Source organism: Tripterygium wilfordii, chromosome 9, assembly GCF_013401445.1.
Source record: "Tripterygium wilfordii isolate XIE 37 chromosome 9, ASM1340144v1, whole genome shotgun sequence".
Classification (NCBI taxonomy): domain Eukaryota; kingdom Viridiplantae; phylum Streptophyta; class Magnoliopsida; order Celastrales; family Celastraceae; genus Tripterygium; species Tripterygium wilfordii.
The window spans coordinates 1,272,338-1,289,575 of NC_052240.1; the positions used below are offsets into that span (position 1 = coordinate 1,272,338).

Below are 17,238 nucleotides of genomic sequence, written 5' to 3' on the forward strand. Positions count from 1 at the left end.
GCAGTCGAAGAAATCGAAACATAAAATTGAAATACGGCAAAATTCCACAATGTTTTCAGAAACCCTAATGAAATTCCAGATCCATCTCGTAACATACTGAATATAAAAATTGAAACATAAAAGCCGGAATCTTTTTTATCCACCAAAACCTACTGAGTCAATGTTTGATTCAATCAACACTCTGCATAATGTCTTCAGCAGTGAACTTGGTGCCCTTGTCCTTATCGGCCGCAGCACGCCCCTTGGCTTTGCGGTCGAGGAGCGACTTCCGGTCCTTGTCAAGGCGGAGCTTGGTGATGACGACCTTTGAGGGGTTGATGCCAACGTTGACGGTTTGCCCGTTGACCTTCTCGCGAGTTGCGCGCTCGATGTGAATGAGCCACTTGCGTCGGTAAACCTGGACGACTTTGCCTTCGCGTCCCTTGAAATGGCCACGGACCACCTGCACCTCGTCGTCCTTACGTACCGGCATCGACCGCACGTTGTACTTCTGGCGAAGGTCGGCCGAGAGCGGCGCACTCATCAGTATGCGCCGGACGCTCGACGGCGCCGTGAAGTGCGCCTTGCGATTCTTGCGGCGTGAAGAGGAGACCCTGGGATTGAACTTCATCTTGGCTACCTCTCTGTGTGCGCGGGTCGACGTGGTGGCGGCAGTTAGGGTTTATAATTTATAATGTGACGGACGGCGTCGTTTAAGAATAAGGGAACTAGGGCTATTCGTCTCGGTCCTAGTTTAATGGGCCCTCAAACCCAAATACATTGGGCTTCTAGTTTTGCTTCATTGGGTTTAAAAATGCAGCCCCGGCCCACAATAGGCGCATAGATTTTGCGAAAAACAAATCTTTACCAGAACCATATAATATTTTTAATTTTTTAATTAAACATGCGATTGACCCACGAATTGATCCAGTAACTCGGTCCCTCGCTCAGATCAGGCATAGTTTTTATGACATTGCCATATAGTGCTGCTAAGTAGGCAACTTTCTTGTGAAATGTCAAAAGCTCACAACATCTCTGTTACAAAATACATTTCATTTCTCCCCAAAGTTTATACGCAATTGAGAAATTACAATGCAAAAATTATGTTTATCTCATTACTATTGTTCTTAGATAAAGCATATTTTGAATAAATAAGGAAGCATTCACAACAAAGTCCACCTACTAAAGAAGCAGAGTAACTTGTGAGGCCTGGTGTCCTGACAGTGGAGATCCAGAATTCACTAGCTTAAAGCATTGGCACCAGCAACAATCTCCAATATCTCCCCAGTAATCTTGGCCTGGCGCTGCCGATTGTATACGAGTGAGAGGTTCTTCTTCAGTTCCATTGCATTATCAGTAGCATTGCTCATTGCAGTCATCCTGGCAGCAAGTTCACTAGCTAATGATTCCTGCAATGCTCTCAAAATCTGGCTGTTTAGGTACAGAGGCAATAAGGCATCAAGAATCTGAACTGGGTCCTGCTCAAACTGCAGAATTGGAGAGAAATTATCTGTCTGAGTCCTCACTGCTTCCCTCTCCACAGTCAATTTCCCTTCTTTTGTTGTCAGTCTAAAGAACTCATCATCAGCTGCATCAACACAGTTCCCATTCAAATCACATATCTCTCCCTTTGGTGATAGTGGTAGCAAAGTATGGATTACAGGATTAGACTTAACCAATGACACAAACTTGGTATACAGGAGTTCAACCTTATCAACCTCTTCACTAACAAAGAGTGAAAACACATCATCTGCAATTGCCTGAGCTTCTTTAGCTGTTGGCAATGACCCTCCCTCGATAAACTTATCAACAGGAATGTAAGGTCTCCTTATAAAATAAGAATTACCCTTCTTTCCCACACTTATTACTGTATAATCAACACCAAGATCTTTCAATTGTGCAATCCTAGCTTCTGCTTTCTTGATGATATAATTGTTGAAACCACCACAAAGACCACGGTCACCAGTGACAACCACCAAAGCAACTTTCTTGACAGGCCTAATTTTGGTGAGGGGAGTATCAACGTCCTCAGTCTGGAGCTGCTCATTGATGTTGTAAAGAACCTCTACAAGGGTCTCTGAGAAGGGTCTTCCATTGACAACAGCTTCTTGTGCTCTCCTCACTTTGGCTGCAGCAACAAGCTTCATGGCCTCAGTGATCTTCTGCGTATTCTTAACTGAATCAATACGAACACGAAGCTCTCGAAGACCGCACTGAATCCGAGTCACAGAGGAGGATCTGGAGGGGCTGCTGGGGAATAAATTCTGGTTAGGAAATTGAAACTGGCTGATAGAGGAACGGAAGGAGAGGGAGGAGGGGTCAGAAAGGGAGGGTTTTGAGGAAATCCACATTGTTAGATTTGAGCATGACATGGTTTTCCGTGTCTGAATTGCTCCAGATACTACGAGAAGAGAAGAAGGATATCTTTCTGTCAGAGGCTTATCTTTTTCATGCGTTGAGTGGCTTTGGTAAATTGGAAGCAAAAGAGAAGAATGAGTGGAGGGAGGAGGAGGGAGTGGATGAGGTTTTGGGATAAGGATTTTGACCGTTGGAGATTGCTTTGGGACAGCAATTTTGATTAAGGTGGGGTCCAATCTGATGTGGCGTGATCTCAGTGGGGTTACTGGATTTTATGGAGCTTGATACTTCACATGCCCAGAAAGCTAAGCTATGGATTAACTGCTTTGCATTGCAAATTTACTAGGCTGACCAGCAATAGAAATATCTAATATTACAAAACCAAAAATTTGATGCAGTAAATGTCTTACTCTCATTAACACATCACTTGCAACTGAACATTGGAGCTCAATTCCAAATCCCTGGCACAGAATTTACAGCATCTAACATTCAGCCAATCCTGAAATGTGTCGCAGTCAGCTGCTTTGGGAGTACTGATGAGCCAATAGAGGAGGAAGTTCCAAAGCTTCAAGGGCCACAGATTTCCTACCAGCAACTCCATTGGTCTGAATTTCATATTGTATCAATATCAATGCAGCATCAGAGAAATTCAGCAGATGATGTGAAGCGCCCTCATTCTATTGTTGAAGGTCATCATTGTCTTGGTAGGGAAGACTGTCTTGTGAAAAAGGGTTCACTGTATGGGTTAAAACGCGTTCCCTGCATTTAAGATTTTACCAAATTTCTGTAAAAAAATGAAGATAGAACATAACATCAAAATTCACAGATGAATCTGTGATGCAAAAGACAACCAATATACAAGTTCAAGTTTGAGAACCAAAATGAAGAAATAAAATTCTATGATCTTTCTTACCAACTGATGTCGTGCTCACTTGCATGAATGATTAATAGGTAAGGCCCAAGAAAATCATTCCGCGATCAGGATTTGTGGCATTCAGGCAAGTGAACCGAAATCCTGTGAGATCGTTTACCTTTTCGAGTTCCTGAACACAGGAAAGGGTAAGTTTACGAATCAGATAAAGTTATGAGCAGTTGCATTATCACAAAAATCACACGGGAAAAAAATGAATGTCACATAATACACAGCAGCAGATCAGCTTCAAGTTTTCTTTAGGCTAGTGTAGATAAAGCAAAGAACAGGGAGATTAACAAGAATTTGTGTCAGAATAACATGCACAGCATCAAAAAATTACACATTATCCAATAATTTTTTATTAAGATTGGCAGATCCTCAAATGAATGAAGTTCTATAAGTAGAAGCAAGGATGGATGACCAGCAGCTTTATCCTACATCAGACAATTAGGAGGAAGAAAACTTACAGTTTGTACCCATGCTGGGTACCAATGAAGCTCATTCATCACTTTAAGACTTGAAACTCAGTGCTTTTCATCTTGAAGAAGAGGGCTAACAATGGCATTGTAAGTTTGGCTATCAGGATTTACACCCTTAAGGAGCATAAAATCATGCAACTCGATGATTTCCTCCGGAGTGCTGTTCTTATAGGAACTGGTGATAAGAGTAGTGTAAGTTATATTATTAGGAAGTATGCCCTGCACAACCATCATGTCTACAAGTTCTTTTGCCTGTTGAATACACCCAAACTTGCACAAACAGTTTATCAATATATTGTAGGTGACCCTGCTCATTAAGATTCCAGTACTTCTCATTTCCTCAGACAAAGCAAACGCCTCATCAACCTGCCTGCTAATGCAATACCCATGCATCAAAGAGTTATAGCTTATAGCGTCAAGCATACCCATCTTTTGTAGTGCATCTACCATAAGTTTTGCAACATCCACTGACACGCCTTTGCATAAACCACTTAAAATAGAATTGTAAATTACCAAATTAGGTTTTTCCCCCATCGTTATCATTTTGTCATACACCCGAACTGCACTCTCTATTTTCCCTTCCTTGCAGTATCCATCAACCAGAGTCCCATATGTAACCGGATCAGGAATTAATCCCCGAACAAACATACTGGCTAAAAGTTGCTTGGCACCCTCCAAATTCCTGTTTCTGCACATATAATGGATCAGAATATTGTAAGGAAATGCCTCTTCAACAACATTCTTATCTAGAACCCTGCGAAGAAAGTTTAAGGCCTTAGTCACATGTCCATTACGGCAAAGACCCTTTGTGAGGATAGAGTATGTGAATTGATCAGGGCATACTTGTTTATCAACCATGTCAGACAACAGGAATGAAGCTCCATGGATATCCCCTTCCTCATAAAACCAATTGATGATTGAATTGTACACAACAGCATTGGGTGGAATTCCGCATTCCACCATTTCATCACACAAGTTGAGCGCCTTATCTAAACTCCCCATTCGTGAATAGCCATCAATCAAAGTTGCATAGGTCCTTACATTGGGCTGGATACCCATCTTGACCATTTCATCCCTCACTTCTTTAGCTGCTTCCAGTCTCTGTATTTTGCTAAACCCTTTGATAAGACAATTGTACGTTATTATATTGGGTATAACTCTATCCCATGACATCATTCCCATCTTCCTAACAAGCTTCAATGCAACTTCCATGTCCCCCATAGTGCAAGCTCCATCTATGATAATGTTAAAAGTCACAACATTAGGCTGAATATTACTCTTCAACATTCGATAAAATACTGATATTGCTTCTAATAATTTGCATTCCTTACAAAAAGCATAAATCACTAAATTTAGGGTATTCACGTTTTCAATATACCCGTAGGAAAGCATTTCCCTGTAACATCTCCAAAATCTATCAATCTCATTCAACTTTACCAGATGATTTAAAAAGTTATTCCATGCATGAATTGTCACCCAAATGCCTTTCACTTGCAGCTTCTTGATTACTTCATAGGCAACGTCAATAGCCCCAGTTTCAGAACAAGCCCTCACTAATGTGTCGAACACTGCTGGATCCGCATCAAACGATTCATAACTATCAAGCAAAGCGTCCAATATCTCCAAGGGAGAAAACCCATTAATATGCATAAAGTCTTCCAAGAGAGATAAGGCATCCTCAAATCTCCTCGACTTGACCAACACATGAATCACAGGGCAACAAGACTCTAATGAGATCTGAAACCCCTTTTCCTTTCCAACCCAGTCATAGAATCGCAAAGCCAACTGCGGCGAGTTCTGAAACTCGCAAATAACACGACTGACCAATGAATTTGTGATACTGGGCAACATTTGGTCCAAGAATTTCCATCTCTTCTGTTTGATGTTGACACAGATAGCTCCAAAAACAATATCCTCCGCACTAGGGTTTGAGAAGTGTTTCCCAGCGTGAAAACCCCGTATCAAATGATAACTTCTCTTAGGTAAACAAAAGCTCAAAAACATAGAATACTTGAGACCCAATTCACCAAAGGTCCTTTTACTGCATATATAACAATAAGGGGGAAAAAAACATAAAAGATAGTAAGAGAAACCTACAACCATAGACGTTCCTGATATATTATCAATAAATACAGCATACTCGAACGGAAGCATATAACGCTAATTTTATCAAAACGGAACTCGACCAGAAAAACCCTAACAAAAAATGAGATTAGCAGAACCACGACAGCATAAAAGAAGGAAATTTCCCTGCATCATTGCAATAAACTTCCTTTATACGAACCACCGGAAAAATTTGGAACTTTTAAAATGATGGAAAAGAAGAGGCAAAAAAGACTGAAGCTTACCTTTCAAATTTTTTAACCTTCTCTCTTTCAGGACGGATAAAGAAGGGAGAGAGAGAGAGAGAGGAGGTAATAGAGGGAAGAAGAAGAAGAAGCCATCTTTTCTGTTTTTCGCGTCAAGTATTGGGCCTATAGGGCTTTGTTTCTTAGTCTCCTGGGCCCATTGACTCTCCCACCTGCCAAAATTATAGGGCTTTGTTGGAGAAGCCCAAACTTTTTTTACGAGAAACAATCAAACAGATCCCAAGAGAGCCCAAAAAGGTAGTCCATGAGGTCAATGGGCCCATAGCCGCTATGATTAGAAATGTGATAACTTTAGTCACATCCCGATTTTTTTAAAGACACCCCGTCAACTGATTTTTACATGGATGATCAACTTAGATTGAGGTGTCTTTAGAAAAAACCGAAATGTGACTAAAGCTACCCTTAGAAATGCTACCCGAGAACCCGGTAGTGGCCCATTTGGCCAATCTGTACGTATGCACAGGCATTTTGATGCCTCTGAAGTTTGTCAATTGTCCTGTCAAAATGTGGACCAATTAATCAATTAGGCTTACTAAAAAGAAGAAAAAAATTGTCATTTTTCTCGAATTGGACACTAAATAAAGACAACTCATACAGGAATAACCCAAAAAACAAAGGACGAAAGGGAGAAGTAGAATAGATGTGTTGGCGGAGCAATTATTGGATCGATTCTCACTAAGAGCATCCTTACGCATTATGATCACATGTTGGCTTTGGTCATGTGAAAAAATTATGCGCGAGCGAATTTGACGACTTTAGTTTAGACTCATATACGATATCCAAAGATAAACTTGTGTGGAGTCGTTCTTGGTTAAAAGCAAAAAAATCTCGTTATTACAAACAAATTAATATTTAAATATTATATTGAGAGTGATAGACATGTATAATAAAACATGATTTTCTTTCATACAGTAACAAACAATTGTCTGATGATCAACAAATGTGTAAGGATCAAGGGAGTGATTAGTTGTTGTTATGGAGTGATAAGGCAATCACACGGAGAGATAAGGAAGATTACTTGGAGAGATAAGGTAGGTCCTTCACACTTTCCTCCACAACCGGATTGGTTTGTTGAATAATGAGTTGTCCCAGGTGAAACTTACTCAAGACAAGTGTAAGTTCAACCAAATAACAAGAGCAAGGATCAAGCTTATCACTCCATAACAACACCTTATCACATTTGTTGATCATCAGACAATTATTTGTTATCACGGCAAGGGTGATAATGTAAATTGATTTAGTGATTTAGGCACAAAAGGACAACAGACCAAACTTACAAAAGGCTTCAACCACTCATCAAAGCCCAAGAACTACCAGTCTACGCTTCTCAACCACCACTCCACTTTAACCCTTGTTAAATACTCCTACACTGCTTGCTTACACCCTCAAACCTCAATCACCCGGAGACGGAGACAGAGACAGACACAGAGACAGAGACAGAGAGAGATGGGTGGCTTGCAACATACATCTCAAGACCCTAGTGAAGATAGCACTAAAGGTGCTAACTCAATTAAGTTTCTTTTCATTTTCTAATGCGAACCATAGTTTTGATGGAGCATTACAAACCACGGAAAGAGTCTCGTGTATTAAGTTTTATGCATAAGCAATAGAGAGTATACGTATTAGGTTTGGGTTTCCTTTATTGATGTGTTTTTGTTTTGTTTTCAGATGCAAAAGATGAGAAATCCGAGCTGGAGTTCTCAGAAGATGAAGTCAGTCTCGTTGCCAGAATGTTTAGCTTGGTTGGAAAGAGGTTTGTCCTTGTTTATTGCTTCATTTCATTTGTTTTGGCTAGGATTCTCCGTTGTTTTGGGGTTTTATTGATGGAGTTGGATGGATTAGGTGGGGTTTGATTGCTGGGAGAATACCAGGAAGAAGTGCAGAAGAGATTAAGAAGTATTGGACTTCAAAGTATAGCATCTCATCAAGTGAACGATGATAACTGTTTTAAGCCCAAACTGATGCATGCACAAGGCTTCAAGTAAATTTCTTGGTTTGTCTTGGTGTATATATATATATCTATCTATGACTTATTTATGTAAACATGGCTAGTTTACATCCATTCACAAGTTGAAAAAGAAAAAGCAACGAGATATATATTTAACCAAACAATTGTCCGGTAAACAGTTGGGTGGGCTCCACGTTAGGGATATTTAACAGCCAAGTTGTTCCAAAGTCAGTCACAAGGCTTCTAGCTATTTTCTCCTTTCATGACTAGTGCAGAAACATTTGGACAGAACTGATCACCTGGATTCTCGACAACTTTAAGCAAGCAATCAGAAAAGATTGGTAACATCTTAGAAAATGAGACGAAAAACTCAAGAGAGGTAGTGGATGACCTATGAGAAATCAACTGATGATTTTATCCCACAACAACTCGTCATTCCCAGGAAAGAATTAGCTTCAAGTAAAAAAAACACACAGACAATGCAATAAGCAATAAACTACATATGCAACCATCTCAATTCAGGTCCAAGTAAACCGGAAAAAGCACCGAGTGTCAACCACTTGAAGATGCAAAAGAGAACAAACATAGTGAAGCGCACAATGGCATACCTCTCTCTGAGAGCCCGGCAATTCTAAGTCACCCATTAGATGATATGGTTAAGCTCCCACAATGGAATTACATGAGCTTTACTCCAGTCTGTTGTTTTCCACTTTTCATCATCGCGCAAAACTCCTCATAGTTGATCCTCCCATCCTGTTCATTCAGAATGCATCAGCACCAAAAATAACAGTGTGAGTGAATTTAAGTTGTTCAATTTCAAATACTTACATTATCCATATCCACCTCCGAAATTATATCCTTAATGCTGGCTTCATCACCCATCTTGTGTTCCTTCATGGCGTGTTCCAATTCATCTATTGTTATGAAACTGTCATTTGAAAGGAGGATATGGATTATTTCTTGAGAAATTCCTAAGCTACTTACTTTAATCAAATGGATGCCTTGACTACATAACTTCAGAACTCATTAGCTTGGATTCAAGTTTGACCTCAGAAATTTCATAATCCAAGACTATACCATCAGGCAACTTGTTTGATAAGAGTTACGATTGTTAACAGTACATTATGATCACTAGGACATTTCTGATATAAACAAGTGGAGAAATTACAAGTCTTCAAAGATTTTGATGGTTCAAATCAGGTCAAATGCAGGAAATCCAGTCAATAGATCAATAATGCTTTAACTAATTGGCTATCATTAGCGTAGGAAAGTTTAGGACTCACCCGCTGCTATCCTTATCAAAGTGCTGAAATGCTTTATATAGATGCTCATCTCTTTCAAATCTATACCTATGCATTGTAGCAGAGATAAATTCAATGTAGTCAATTGTCCCATTTCCATCGACATCGGCCTGAAATATATCACATACAAAATCAAGCATCAAAACTGACCAGGATATATCAGCCATTATGAATACACAAGCCAAAGTTTTGTGGGCCCAGGATGACTTACAGCTTCCATGAGTTGCTTGACTTCAGCTTCAGAAAGTTTTGACCCAAGACGAGCCAAACCAGTCTTCAATTCATCATACGTGATGGTGCCACTATTGTCCGTGTCCATGTTTGTGAACATTACCTTAAGCCCTTTGATTTCTTCTCCAGATAAATTTTCAGCAATGACCTAAGGGAATTTCAAATATAGCATTGCTCATGGATTTTGTTCTAGAAAGATATCACACAATTGGTTTGAATTACGTTTTTAACAATACATGGCATGGGACATATGATTTGTAATTGAGATTTATCAAGTTATTCAAAACTAAGAGTAAGAACTCAGCAATAGGTTTCTAATAAGTAAGAACTGACCTTCAATGCAAGCTTCCTGAGTTTGTTTGATGTTCGGAATTGCTTCATCCTAGAGAGAACTGCACTGTCTATTGGCTTGTCTGATGCGTCTCCACCTTCTCTAATCCAGGTATGCTCTAACAGTACAGAGTTAGAAATATTAGCAAGCAGTAGATTATCATAATACAAAATCTAGATCTGATTGAAGAAATGAGATCAAAAGATCTGAATCTACCCAGGTTTGTTATTGACAAGTGACACACACAATTATATCATGCAATTAAATGTCATGATAGCCATGTTTTATAATGATAGCAATTTAGGGTCTCCTCGCTTTGGCTTCAATAAATAAGCTGGTGTAGGGTGTGAATGTTAGATTTGGATACAAGGGATATGTACAGTTCAAAACTTTGGAGAAGTAGCAGCAAGAAAGATGCATAAAATTTCAACAGATAAACACCATCATCCACTTTCCAAACATAAAACGGAAAATGAGAAAGAAAACTTAAATTCACATGATGCTTCTTAACGCACTAACTCCACTAAAAACAATATCCAACAAAAGCCCATCAAAGCAAAACATGTGATAGCCTAATAGTACAATTGCAATGTTTCTCTCAAGCAATTGTTTATGTAGCTAAAAGAAAGTATGCAAGAGATTCTTATACCAAGAACTTGAGCTGAAGTAATTCGCTTCTTCGGATCTTGAGTTAGCATCTTTCTGACTAAATCTTTAGCACTGTCAGATATTGATGGCCATGGTTCACTTTCAAAGTCAATAACTCCTTCCAGAATGGCATTAAATATCCCTTTCTCAGTCTCTATAATACAGTTGGAGTATACTCGATTAAGATATAAGGAATAAAACATGGATGAACATTATTTGCACCCCATTTTTTACTAAGTACACCCCACTCTAGTGTGTTTTTAAAGGGTTAATGGAGTGTTCTTAGTAAAAAATGTGGTGCAAATAATGTTCGTCTAAAACATGTTGTGTTTGAACGTTAAACTTTTAGAACATACAGAACAAAATTTTAACGACAACTTTGAATTGGTGTTTACCTGCCCAAAATGGAGGGACGCCACTTAGAAGAATGTACAAAATAACTCCAGCACTCCAGATATCTATTTCCTTCCCATAACTACGCCGGAGTACCTCGGGAGCAACATAATAGGCACTGCCTACTATATCACGGTATACCTTTCCTGAAATGAGTTTTAAAGAAAGACATTAGTGAAAAAGAAGGATCATCGCAAATTACATCGCAACAATGTAAACTTCCTTGAACAAAATGACAAAGCCCATACAGAATCTCCAGGAAGCAGCAAGTAGCATACATATTCAATAAGTTCCAATAATCATGAAAACAAGTTGAATAAGTGGAAGATGGCAGATATCATGCCCATATCTAATGGGTGGGTTGCCTGGGGTTAGATTTCCATACAGCAACAAGAAGAACTAAAAGATAGCAACTTTCTATCAAGTACAACAACATGTCATTTTCATGACCTATAAAGAGAATCTTCTCTTCATGTCTCAAAGGTCATGAAAGCAAGTAACCAAGAATGAGAAGTTATTTCAGTTATATTATAAACTAAAGCAGACAAAAGGCCCCGCAGATTTTGATGTTTATGTTGAGAACCTAGAAGTCATAGAATCTTAATTTGACGACTTTAGGATATTCATAGTGAGTATGTATCATAAGTAGGAAATTTAATAACGTCCTAGGTCACTGAACAACCTTTTAAGATGACTACATATTTGCATTTAAAAAAAGAAGATTCCATAAAAGTTAATTAAGACTACGCCACAACAAAACACGGTGATCCTTTGGAGGCCTGACGAAAAAGAGGTCCCTCGTGCTCAAACATAGAATTGAGAATGGTAAACTTCACCGGAGATTATCGCATGCAAGTATGACCATCAAACTGGCTAACGGTAGAAGTAGCAGAGTTTTAAACTCTTGATTGCTTCCAGTTCAATAGCAAAGCAAGGTAAGTATGCTATTTTCTCTAACGGAGGATATAAATAGAGTCAACAGCATAGGCTATGCCAATTTCAATTTGTTGTCATCATTTTAATCGATAAGCATTCTTAGAGCTACTTTATTTTAATTGTTCAACGGGGATGGGGATTTAAACCCATGCCCTTAGTTTAGACTGAGGAGGATCTTATTCTTGACCAATTGAACTAGTGGTGCTCCAAGCAATTCCAAACTAATGCACAAAGTTCCCACAAAATGCATTTTCCATAAAACTGAGTTGACATAGCAGCCTACGCAATGTGAGAAGCTGATGGCAAATTATTATGCAATTCACAAAATAATCACACACATAATTGAGGTTATGTGATTGGAAACATAAAAAAAAAAGACTAGAGAATGACCTTCCTCAAGGAAGACGGAAAGCCCAAAATCAGTGGCCTTCAACATGGCATTCTCATCCTTGCTAGCCAGCAAGAAATTCTCAGGCTTGAGATCCCGGTGCATCACTCCCAGAAAGTGGCAATGGTGGACAACTTTTACAATAGAACGAATAATATCAGCTGCAGCCCTTTCCGAATAGTGACCCTGCTTGATAATTTTATCAAACAGCTCCCCACCAGCGCACAACTCCATCACAAGGTGCACAGATTGCTTGTCCTCATAAGCACCCCTGATTTCTACTATATTTGGCTGTCCGGACAAGTGCTGCATAATCTGAATTTCTCTCTTGACGTCCTCTCTGTCATTCTTGCTGACAAGTTTCCGCTTCAGTATCGATTTGCAGGCGTAGGAATGACGGGTGGACTTCTCTGTGCACAAATACGTGATCCCAAATTGGCCTCTCCCCAATTCTTTGCCTAAAGTGTAGTACTCCCTGATGTCCTCAAAGGGCTTCCCAAGAATAGTCTCCGGCGTTTGAATTGGCCTTGTGATAGTGGGTGCTGGCCTTTGTGGAGCTGGAATTGGGTGCTGTGGCGGCGGCGGCTGCTGTGGCTGTTGTCGTTCTTGAGTTCTCGTCGGTGGAATTTGAGTTTGACTGGGAGGGACAGAGACCTTTTGGGGCTGAAAACGTTGCTGTTGCTGCTGGTGCTGATTATCGTAAATTACATGAGTATTCCTGGGATTCGAAACCCCTGATTTGTACCCATTACTGCCTGGGTTCGATTTCTTTTTCTTGCTCAAACAAGACCCCATTTTTGTACGATCAAGATGTGAACAGAAACAAAGTTCCCAAACTTTGCAGACTATGAATAGAGATAGGGTTACAGAGGTGGATGAGAATGACAACAGAAATTTGTTTGGTAGAAAAATCAGGCAAAACCCAAGCACTTTTCTTTAGGTCAATTGAACTATTGAGATGTGTTGCGAAGAAGAAGAAGTAAAATATCAATTTTCAGAGTAGTGGGGCTTCCTTCTTCTTCAATGGCATTGACTTGAAGCCGCTGGCTGCTGGCAGCTCTCTTTTTGCAAACAAAGAGGGCATATTTGATATTTCCGACCTCCTAGTCATTTCCTTTTCCTCTATTTTTCTTTTAAAGCCATTCAAAAATTAACATATTTAGCTATAAAAGATTAAAATCAATAGAAAATAAATGAAAAAATTAGTTAAAAAAAATATCTATATAAGAACATACATATCTTCACTTTGAGACAAGTATTACGACTGTTTTAGGAAACATGTTTGTCACGAATCCATGCCCGTGAATTGAGCATATGATAAAGATAGTGCACGTGTTGTGTATGCATGTATTGATTGCTTTTGTTGATTCATTTATTGGTTATTAGAGGCTAGAGTGATCAAAGTGTAACAAAAAAATGTTCTTGTGACCAACTTAAAATGTTTAATCTTTAAGTGACTAAAAAAATGTTCTTGTGACCAACTTAAAATGTTTAATCTTTAAGTGACTAAAATGAAATTTAAGACATATTTTAGTGACCAAAAGTTTACTTAATCCGTTATAATACTTTTCTTTTTATATATTGGATTATTTTATTAATTAATGAATGTTGTGTTTGTTTGTTTTTTTTTTGAATTAGGGAGAGAATATTCGAACCCTAATCACCAAAAGAATAGACATCATCTTTATCGGTTACCATTACAACTAGTGGTTTAGGTGTGAATACAATGTTTGTTTCGGGTAAATGTTTTTGGAGTTTAGGCCCATACAAAGTCCATATAAAATACGATCCACTTTCACATGCTTTTGGGTTTGGACTTGGGCTTGGGCCTGCTCTTTCTTATGACCCAGGTTTTTCTCTTTTCGGCTTGGTTCGGTTGTGTGGCTCTACCGCTCTAGTGACTAATGAGCCTAATCTTGTGGGTTCATGCAAGGGATGGCTTATGAGGGAAAGGACAAATTTAGAGAAGGTGATGGCTCATATGCCCAAAGATGCTTTTCGCCAGACAGGGAAACGACCAAGGAGGGGCAGAGACGACCAAGGCGGAGCAGTCATTTTCACAAATGATGGAGTACTCCCTAGAGCAGATCATTTTGGGACTTGTGGTGGTGGCTAGCAACCCAAAAACCATGCATAAACTCTCCTTGCTTTTTCTTTTTTCCTCCTTTTGTGTTGTCAATAAAGTCCTCTCGGAGTTCCCTTCGTTTAGGGCCGATTGATTGTCCTTGTATTGTAATTGTATTCACATCATACGATAACGTTTTGGTTTTTTTATTTTTATTTTTAGTAATCACGTCACTAATACTTTCATATATTATAAAATTTGTAATCACAGTACTTCTCAAAACTTGGTATTTTAATTATGCATAATAGGATTTGATTTTAAAAAAAATATTTTAGTAAAGTCCAGAATAAGCCCAGACAGTCAGTCTGGCCCAATTCTACAAGCCCTAATTTGAGGAAACGGGCCACCATTCCTGATTAAAGCCCATACATGCAACCTATTAACAAGGTCAGGTTTTCGGCCCAGTATACAACTCTTGAAACATGGGCCCAACATACCCAAGTCTGAAGATATGTGTCTAAGTCTAACCCAACATTCAAGGCCCAACAGCTGTAACAGTTGCAGCATAAAGGCCAACATCAAGTCCTCCGACACCTTACTTCCATATGAAAGGAAAATACAATTTGGTACTATCGTTGGGGTCCCCTTGCAATTATTCTTTTTCCCAAGATTTCCTCTTCTTTGGAGTGCTCATAGTCAATGTCACCTTTTATTATAGACAGGAACCCAAAAAGAAAAAATAGAAAGAAGAAAAAAAAACCAATGGTTCTAGACCCACATAGTGAGTTATGAACCCAACAAAATTAAATGGTCTAGTCCTTTTTTTGAAAAAGGGCAAGGCCACAAGGTATCAAACACTCTTTGACCTTATCACCTAGCACCACCACTCAAAATTCACAGGTGTTAAAATACTAGATATACGTGTGATAACATTCCCAATCACATATTTCAAGAACTTTAGCTTTGATTGTATAATGGCCAAAATCCTCTCTCGATCATAATTTTGGAGTTTATCACCCAATTATTGTTCACGTGCTTTTTTTTCACATGTATAGTATGGATTTACACCTATTGGTTCAATTAACTTGGACACTTTCGTACACTAGGATGTTGAACCATCAACATGCCCACAACCACAAACACAAAGGCCTACATTTGATTTTTTATGGACCATTCTTGGGTATTCAATTTGGTACTTGCAAGGTACTCTAAATTTACTCTTAAGAGTAAACTTTTAAGGCAAAATCCTGTTTTAACATGCAATTCCATCCCACACTATTCATAAAATTCAACTAAAATTCGAGACAATTTTTGGCCATTACAGCAAATTTGGGTACATGGTACTAATGAAAAGTACAAAAATTGTGCTAAGAATTATAATTGACAAAATTACCAAATTGCCACAACCCAGAAATGGACGGATTCCCTGGTAAGAAAAATTCCAACCCAAATCCAGAGCAGAACAGGGAGATCCCAATCCGGGCTTCATCAATCATAATGCTCTATTGAGCTCACTCAATGCCGAGTTGGCTCAGTCACAAACACCGACCGACTCGGCCGAATCATTGCCCAATCAATTGAAAAATAGTATATAATAATATATAGGAATTAAAAACAATAATAATGTCTGGGCTTTAGCAAATGATTTTACCCATCGAACCCGGTCTGGCTCCAAACCGCATCGCGCACGCGCCGGAGGTCACGCCCCTTGAGCGTCCGTCCGACGCCCTCAAAAACCGACATCCCGCTGGATTTCCGACTGCGTGCCAAGTATACGTGTGGTGGCACCATCTCCGAGTCGCGCTCATCCATACCGTTGTCATCCGAGTCGGGCAGCGATTCGACTGATCCGACCCGGTAGATCTTGCTCCAGTCCGGTACGTTCATAGGTGCAGACGTGGCCATGTGGTGGCCTCCACGTGGGGATTCCACGCTGTCATGGGCTCGGATTTTGTGCACCACCCTTGCCGATCCTGTTTTGCCAGAATCTTCGAAAGCCAGTGAGAGTCCACCTACGTGGCGTCCATCCCGCGGAATCCGGCGACGGTTCCTGGAAGAAATACTCCCGTTGCTCTCAGCGGGGGCGCGTGCACTCCAATCACTCTGTGAATCGTTCACAACAACCTCGTTCCGATCGGCTTCATCAACCATCGACCAAACATCTTCTTCGCCGAGCTCCGATTCGTCTCCTCCCGTGGATCCTTGGTTGTAGCTGTAGCTGCTTCCGAGTAAGCGTTCGCTCCGACTCGCTGTCAGTCGCCGGCCCTTCGCCATAATAACATCATCAGATGAAAGAACAGGGAGTATTCTACGACGTCGCTTAAGCAGCTGAACAACCACTGCTAGGAGGAAGAGTCCATTTGCATGTACAAAGGCTATCGCATAAGGCGGCTTCGATTGATTTTACGTGTATATATAGCAGACGCCATCGCGTGCCTCATTTCATTTAAATTTGAATTTAATTTAATCTGAATTTCATGATTACTCCCCAATCAGAGAGATTTTAATGTTGTCATTGTGATGGTAGAAGAGGCCAACAAGTGCACGAAACTGTAAAATTAATTATTTAAAAAAAAAAAAAAAAGGTTGGTCGCTACGTAGTTGTCACGTGCTTTAACAAGCGCGTGTTCGGCATTTTTCTCTAATATTTATTATTTCTCACCAACATATATTATATTTTTTTTAAAAAAAAATATTTGTGATGATATATTTTTTAGTATAGTTTTGGAATTCAAATTAGAGACGCTTTTGTAATTTATTGGAATCAAACGCACCCAACTATTAACTCCGATTAAAGGTAAGATGTCCTAAATTCAATTCATACGTTAAGTTTGAAGTCAGGGATTCGAGGCAGCATTCTTAAAAAAAAAATTTTGGTTATCAATTAATTATATCTTCG

At 39.4% G+C, this 17,238-nt stretch overlaps 6 protein-coding genes across 8 annotated transcripts; 1 reads left to right on the plus strand and 5 right to left on the minus strand.

Moving 5' to 3' along the window:
• Positions 1-646, minus strand: LOC120005367 (60S ribosomal protein L26-1-like). The gene has a single exon (XM_038854966.1). The coding sequence runs from the start codon at positions 608-610 to the stop codon at positions 170-172; it is 441 nt and encodes a 146-aa protein (XP_038710894.1). The 5' UTR covers positions 611-646; the 3' UTR covers positions 1-169.
• A 367-nt stretch (positions 647-1,013) lies between these two features.
• On the minus strand, positions 1,014-2,649 carry LOC120005851 (ATP synthase gamma chain, chloroplastic). Its single transcript, XM_038855706.1, has one exon. The coding sequence runs from the start codon at positions 2,349-2,351 to the stop codon at positions 1,221-1,223; it is 1,131 nt and encodes a 376-aa protein (XP_038711634.1). The 5' UTR covers positions 2,352-2,649; the 3' UTR covers positions 1,014-1,220.
• A 10-nt stretch (positions 2,650-2,659) lies between these two features.
• Positions 2,660-5,764, minus strand: LOC120005849 (pentatricopeptide repeat-containing protein At1g11710, mitochondrial). Its single transcript, XM_038855704.1, has 3 exons — positions 3,718-5,764; positions 3,251-3,380; positions 2,660-3,096 (listed from the first exon to the last, which is right to left on the minus strand). Exon 1 carries the CDS (start codon positions 5,731-5,733, stop codon positions 3,775-3,777), a length of 1,959 nt encoding a protein of 652 aa, XP_038711632.1. The 5' UTR covers positions 5,734-5,764; the 3' UTR covers positions 2,660-3,096; positions 3,251-3,380; positions 3,718-3,774.
• LOC120005850 (calcium-dependent protein kinase 2-like) lies at positions 2,660-13,069 on the minus strand. Of its 3 annotated transcripts, XR_005469921.1 has the most exons (11): positions 12,277-13,069; positions 10,953-11,096; positions 10,559-10,711; positions 9,912-10,027; positions 9,559-9,726; positions 9,330-9,457; positions 8,875-8,974; positions 8,655-8,799; positions 6,078-6,594; positions 3,251-3,380; positions 2,660-3,096 (listed from the first exon to the last, which is right to left on the minus strand). XR_005469921.1 is itself a non-coding variant. In XM_038855705.1 (8 exons), exons 1-8 carry the CDS (start codon positions 13,067-13,069, stop codon positions 8,722-8,724), a joined length of 1,680 nt encoding a protein of 559 aa, XP_038711633.1. In that variant the 3' UTR covers positions 8,405-8,721. The 3 variants fall into 3 exon arrangements, 1 of the variants encoding a protein (XP_038711633.1); XR_005469922.1 differs by lacking the exons at positions 2,660-3,096; positions 3,251-3,380; positions 6,078-6,594 and adding an exon at positions 8,169-8,360; XM_038855705.1 differs by lacking the exons at positions 2,660-3,096; positions 3,251-3,380; positions 6,078-6,594 and having other exon boundaries at positions 8,405-8,799.
• LOC120005852 (transcription factor CPC-like) lies at positions 7,344-8,182 on the plus strand. The gene is made up of 3 exons (XM_038855707.1): positions 7,344-7,596; positions 7,767-7,851; positions 7,941-8,182. The coding sequence occupies exons 1-3, from the start codon at positions 7,545-7,547 to the stop codon at positions 8,035-8,037; spliced, it is 234 nt and encodes a 77-aa protein (XP_038711635.1). The 5' UTR covers positions 7,344-7,544; the 3' UTR covers positions 8,038-8,182.
• Positions 13,070-15,617: 2,548 nt separating the features above from the next.
• On the minus strand, positions 15,618-16,728 carry LOC120004822. The gene has a single exon (XM_038854133.1). It carries the CDS (start codon positions 16,611-16,613, stop codon positions 15,987-15,989), a length of 627 nt encoding a protein of 208 aa, XP_038710061.1. The 5' UTR covers positions 16,614-16,728; the 3' UTR covers positions 15,618-15,986.
• Positions 16,729-17,238: the final 510 nt, after the last annotated feature.

Bases quoted from the DNA above. Each gene is read 5' to 3' on its own strand.
- LOC120005367 (XM_038854966.1), bottom strand. From the start codon at position 610: ATGAAGTTCAATCCCAGGGTCTCCTCTTCACGCCGCAAGAATCGCAAG.
- LOC120005851 (XM_038855706.1), bottom strand. From the start codon at position 2,351: ATGTCATGCTCAAATCTAACAATGTGGATTTCCTCAAAACCCTCCCTT.
- LOC120005849 (XM_038855704.1), bottom strand. From the start codon at position 5,733: ATGTTTTTGAGCTTTTGTTTACCTAAGAGAAGTTATCATTTGATACGG.
- LOC120005852 (XM_038855707.1), top strand. From the start codon at position 7,545: ATGGGTGGCTTGCAACATACATCTCAAGACCCTAGTGAAGATAGCACT. The intron at 7,597-7,766 runs GTGCTAACTCAA...TTTTGTTTTCAG, and splicing joins TAGTGAAGATAGCACTAAAG to ATGCAAAAGATGAGAAATCC. The intron at 7,852-7,940 runs GTTTGTCCTTGT...TGGATGGATTAG, and splicing joins TTTAGCTTGGTTGGAAAGAG to GTGGGGTTTGATTGCTGGGA.
- LOC120005850 (XM_038855705.1), bottom strand. From the start codon at position 13,069: ATGGGGTCTTGTTTGAGCAAGAAAAAGAAATCGAACCCAGGCAGTAAT. The intron at 9,458-9,558 runs GTAAGTCATCCT...GATATATTTCAG, and splicing joins TCAAGCAACTCATGGAAGCT to GCCGATGTCGATGGAAATGG. The intron at 8,800-8,874 runs GTAAGTATTTGA...CTGAATGAACAG, and splicing joins CGGAGGTGGATATGGATAAT to GATGGGAGGATCAACTATGA.
- LOC120004822 (XM_038854133.1), bottom strand. From the start codon at position 16,613: ATGGCGAAGGGCCGGCGACTGACAGCGAGTCGGAGCGAACGCTTACTC.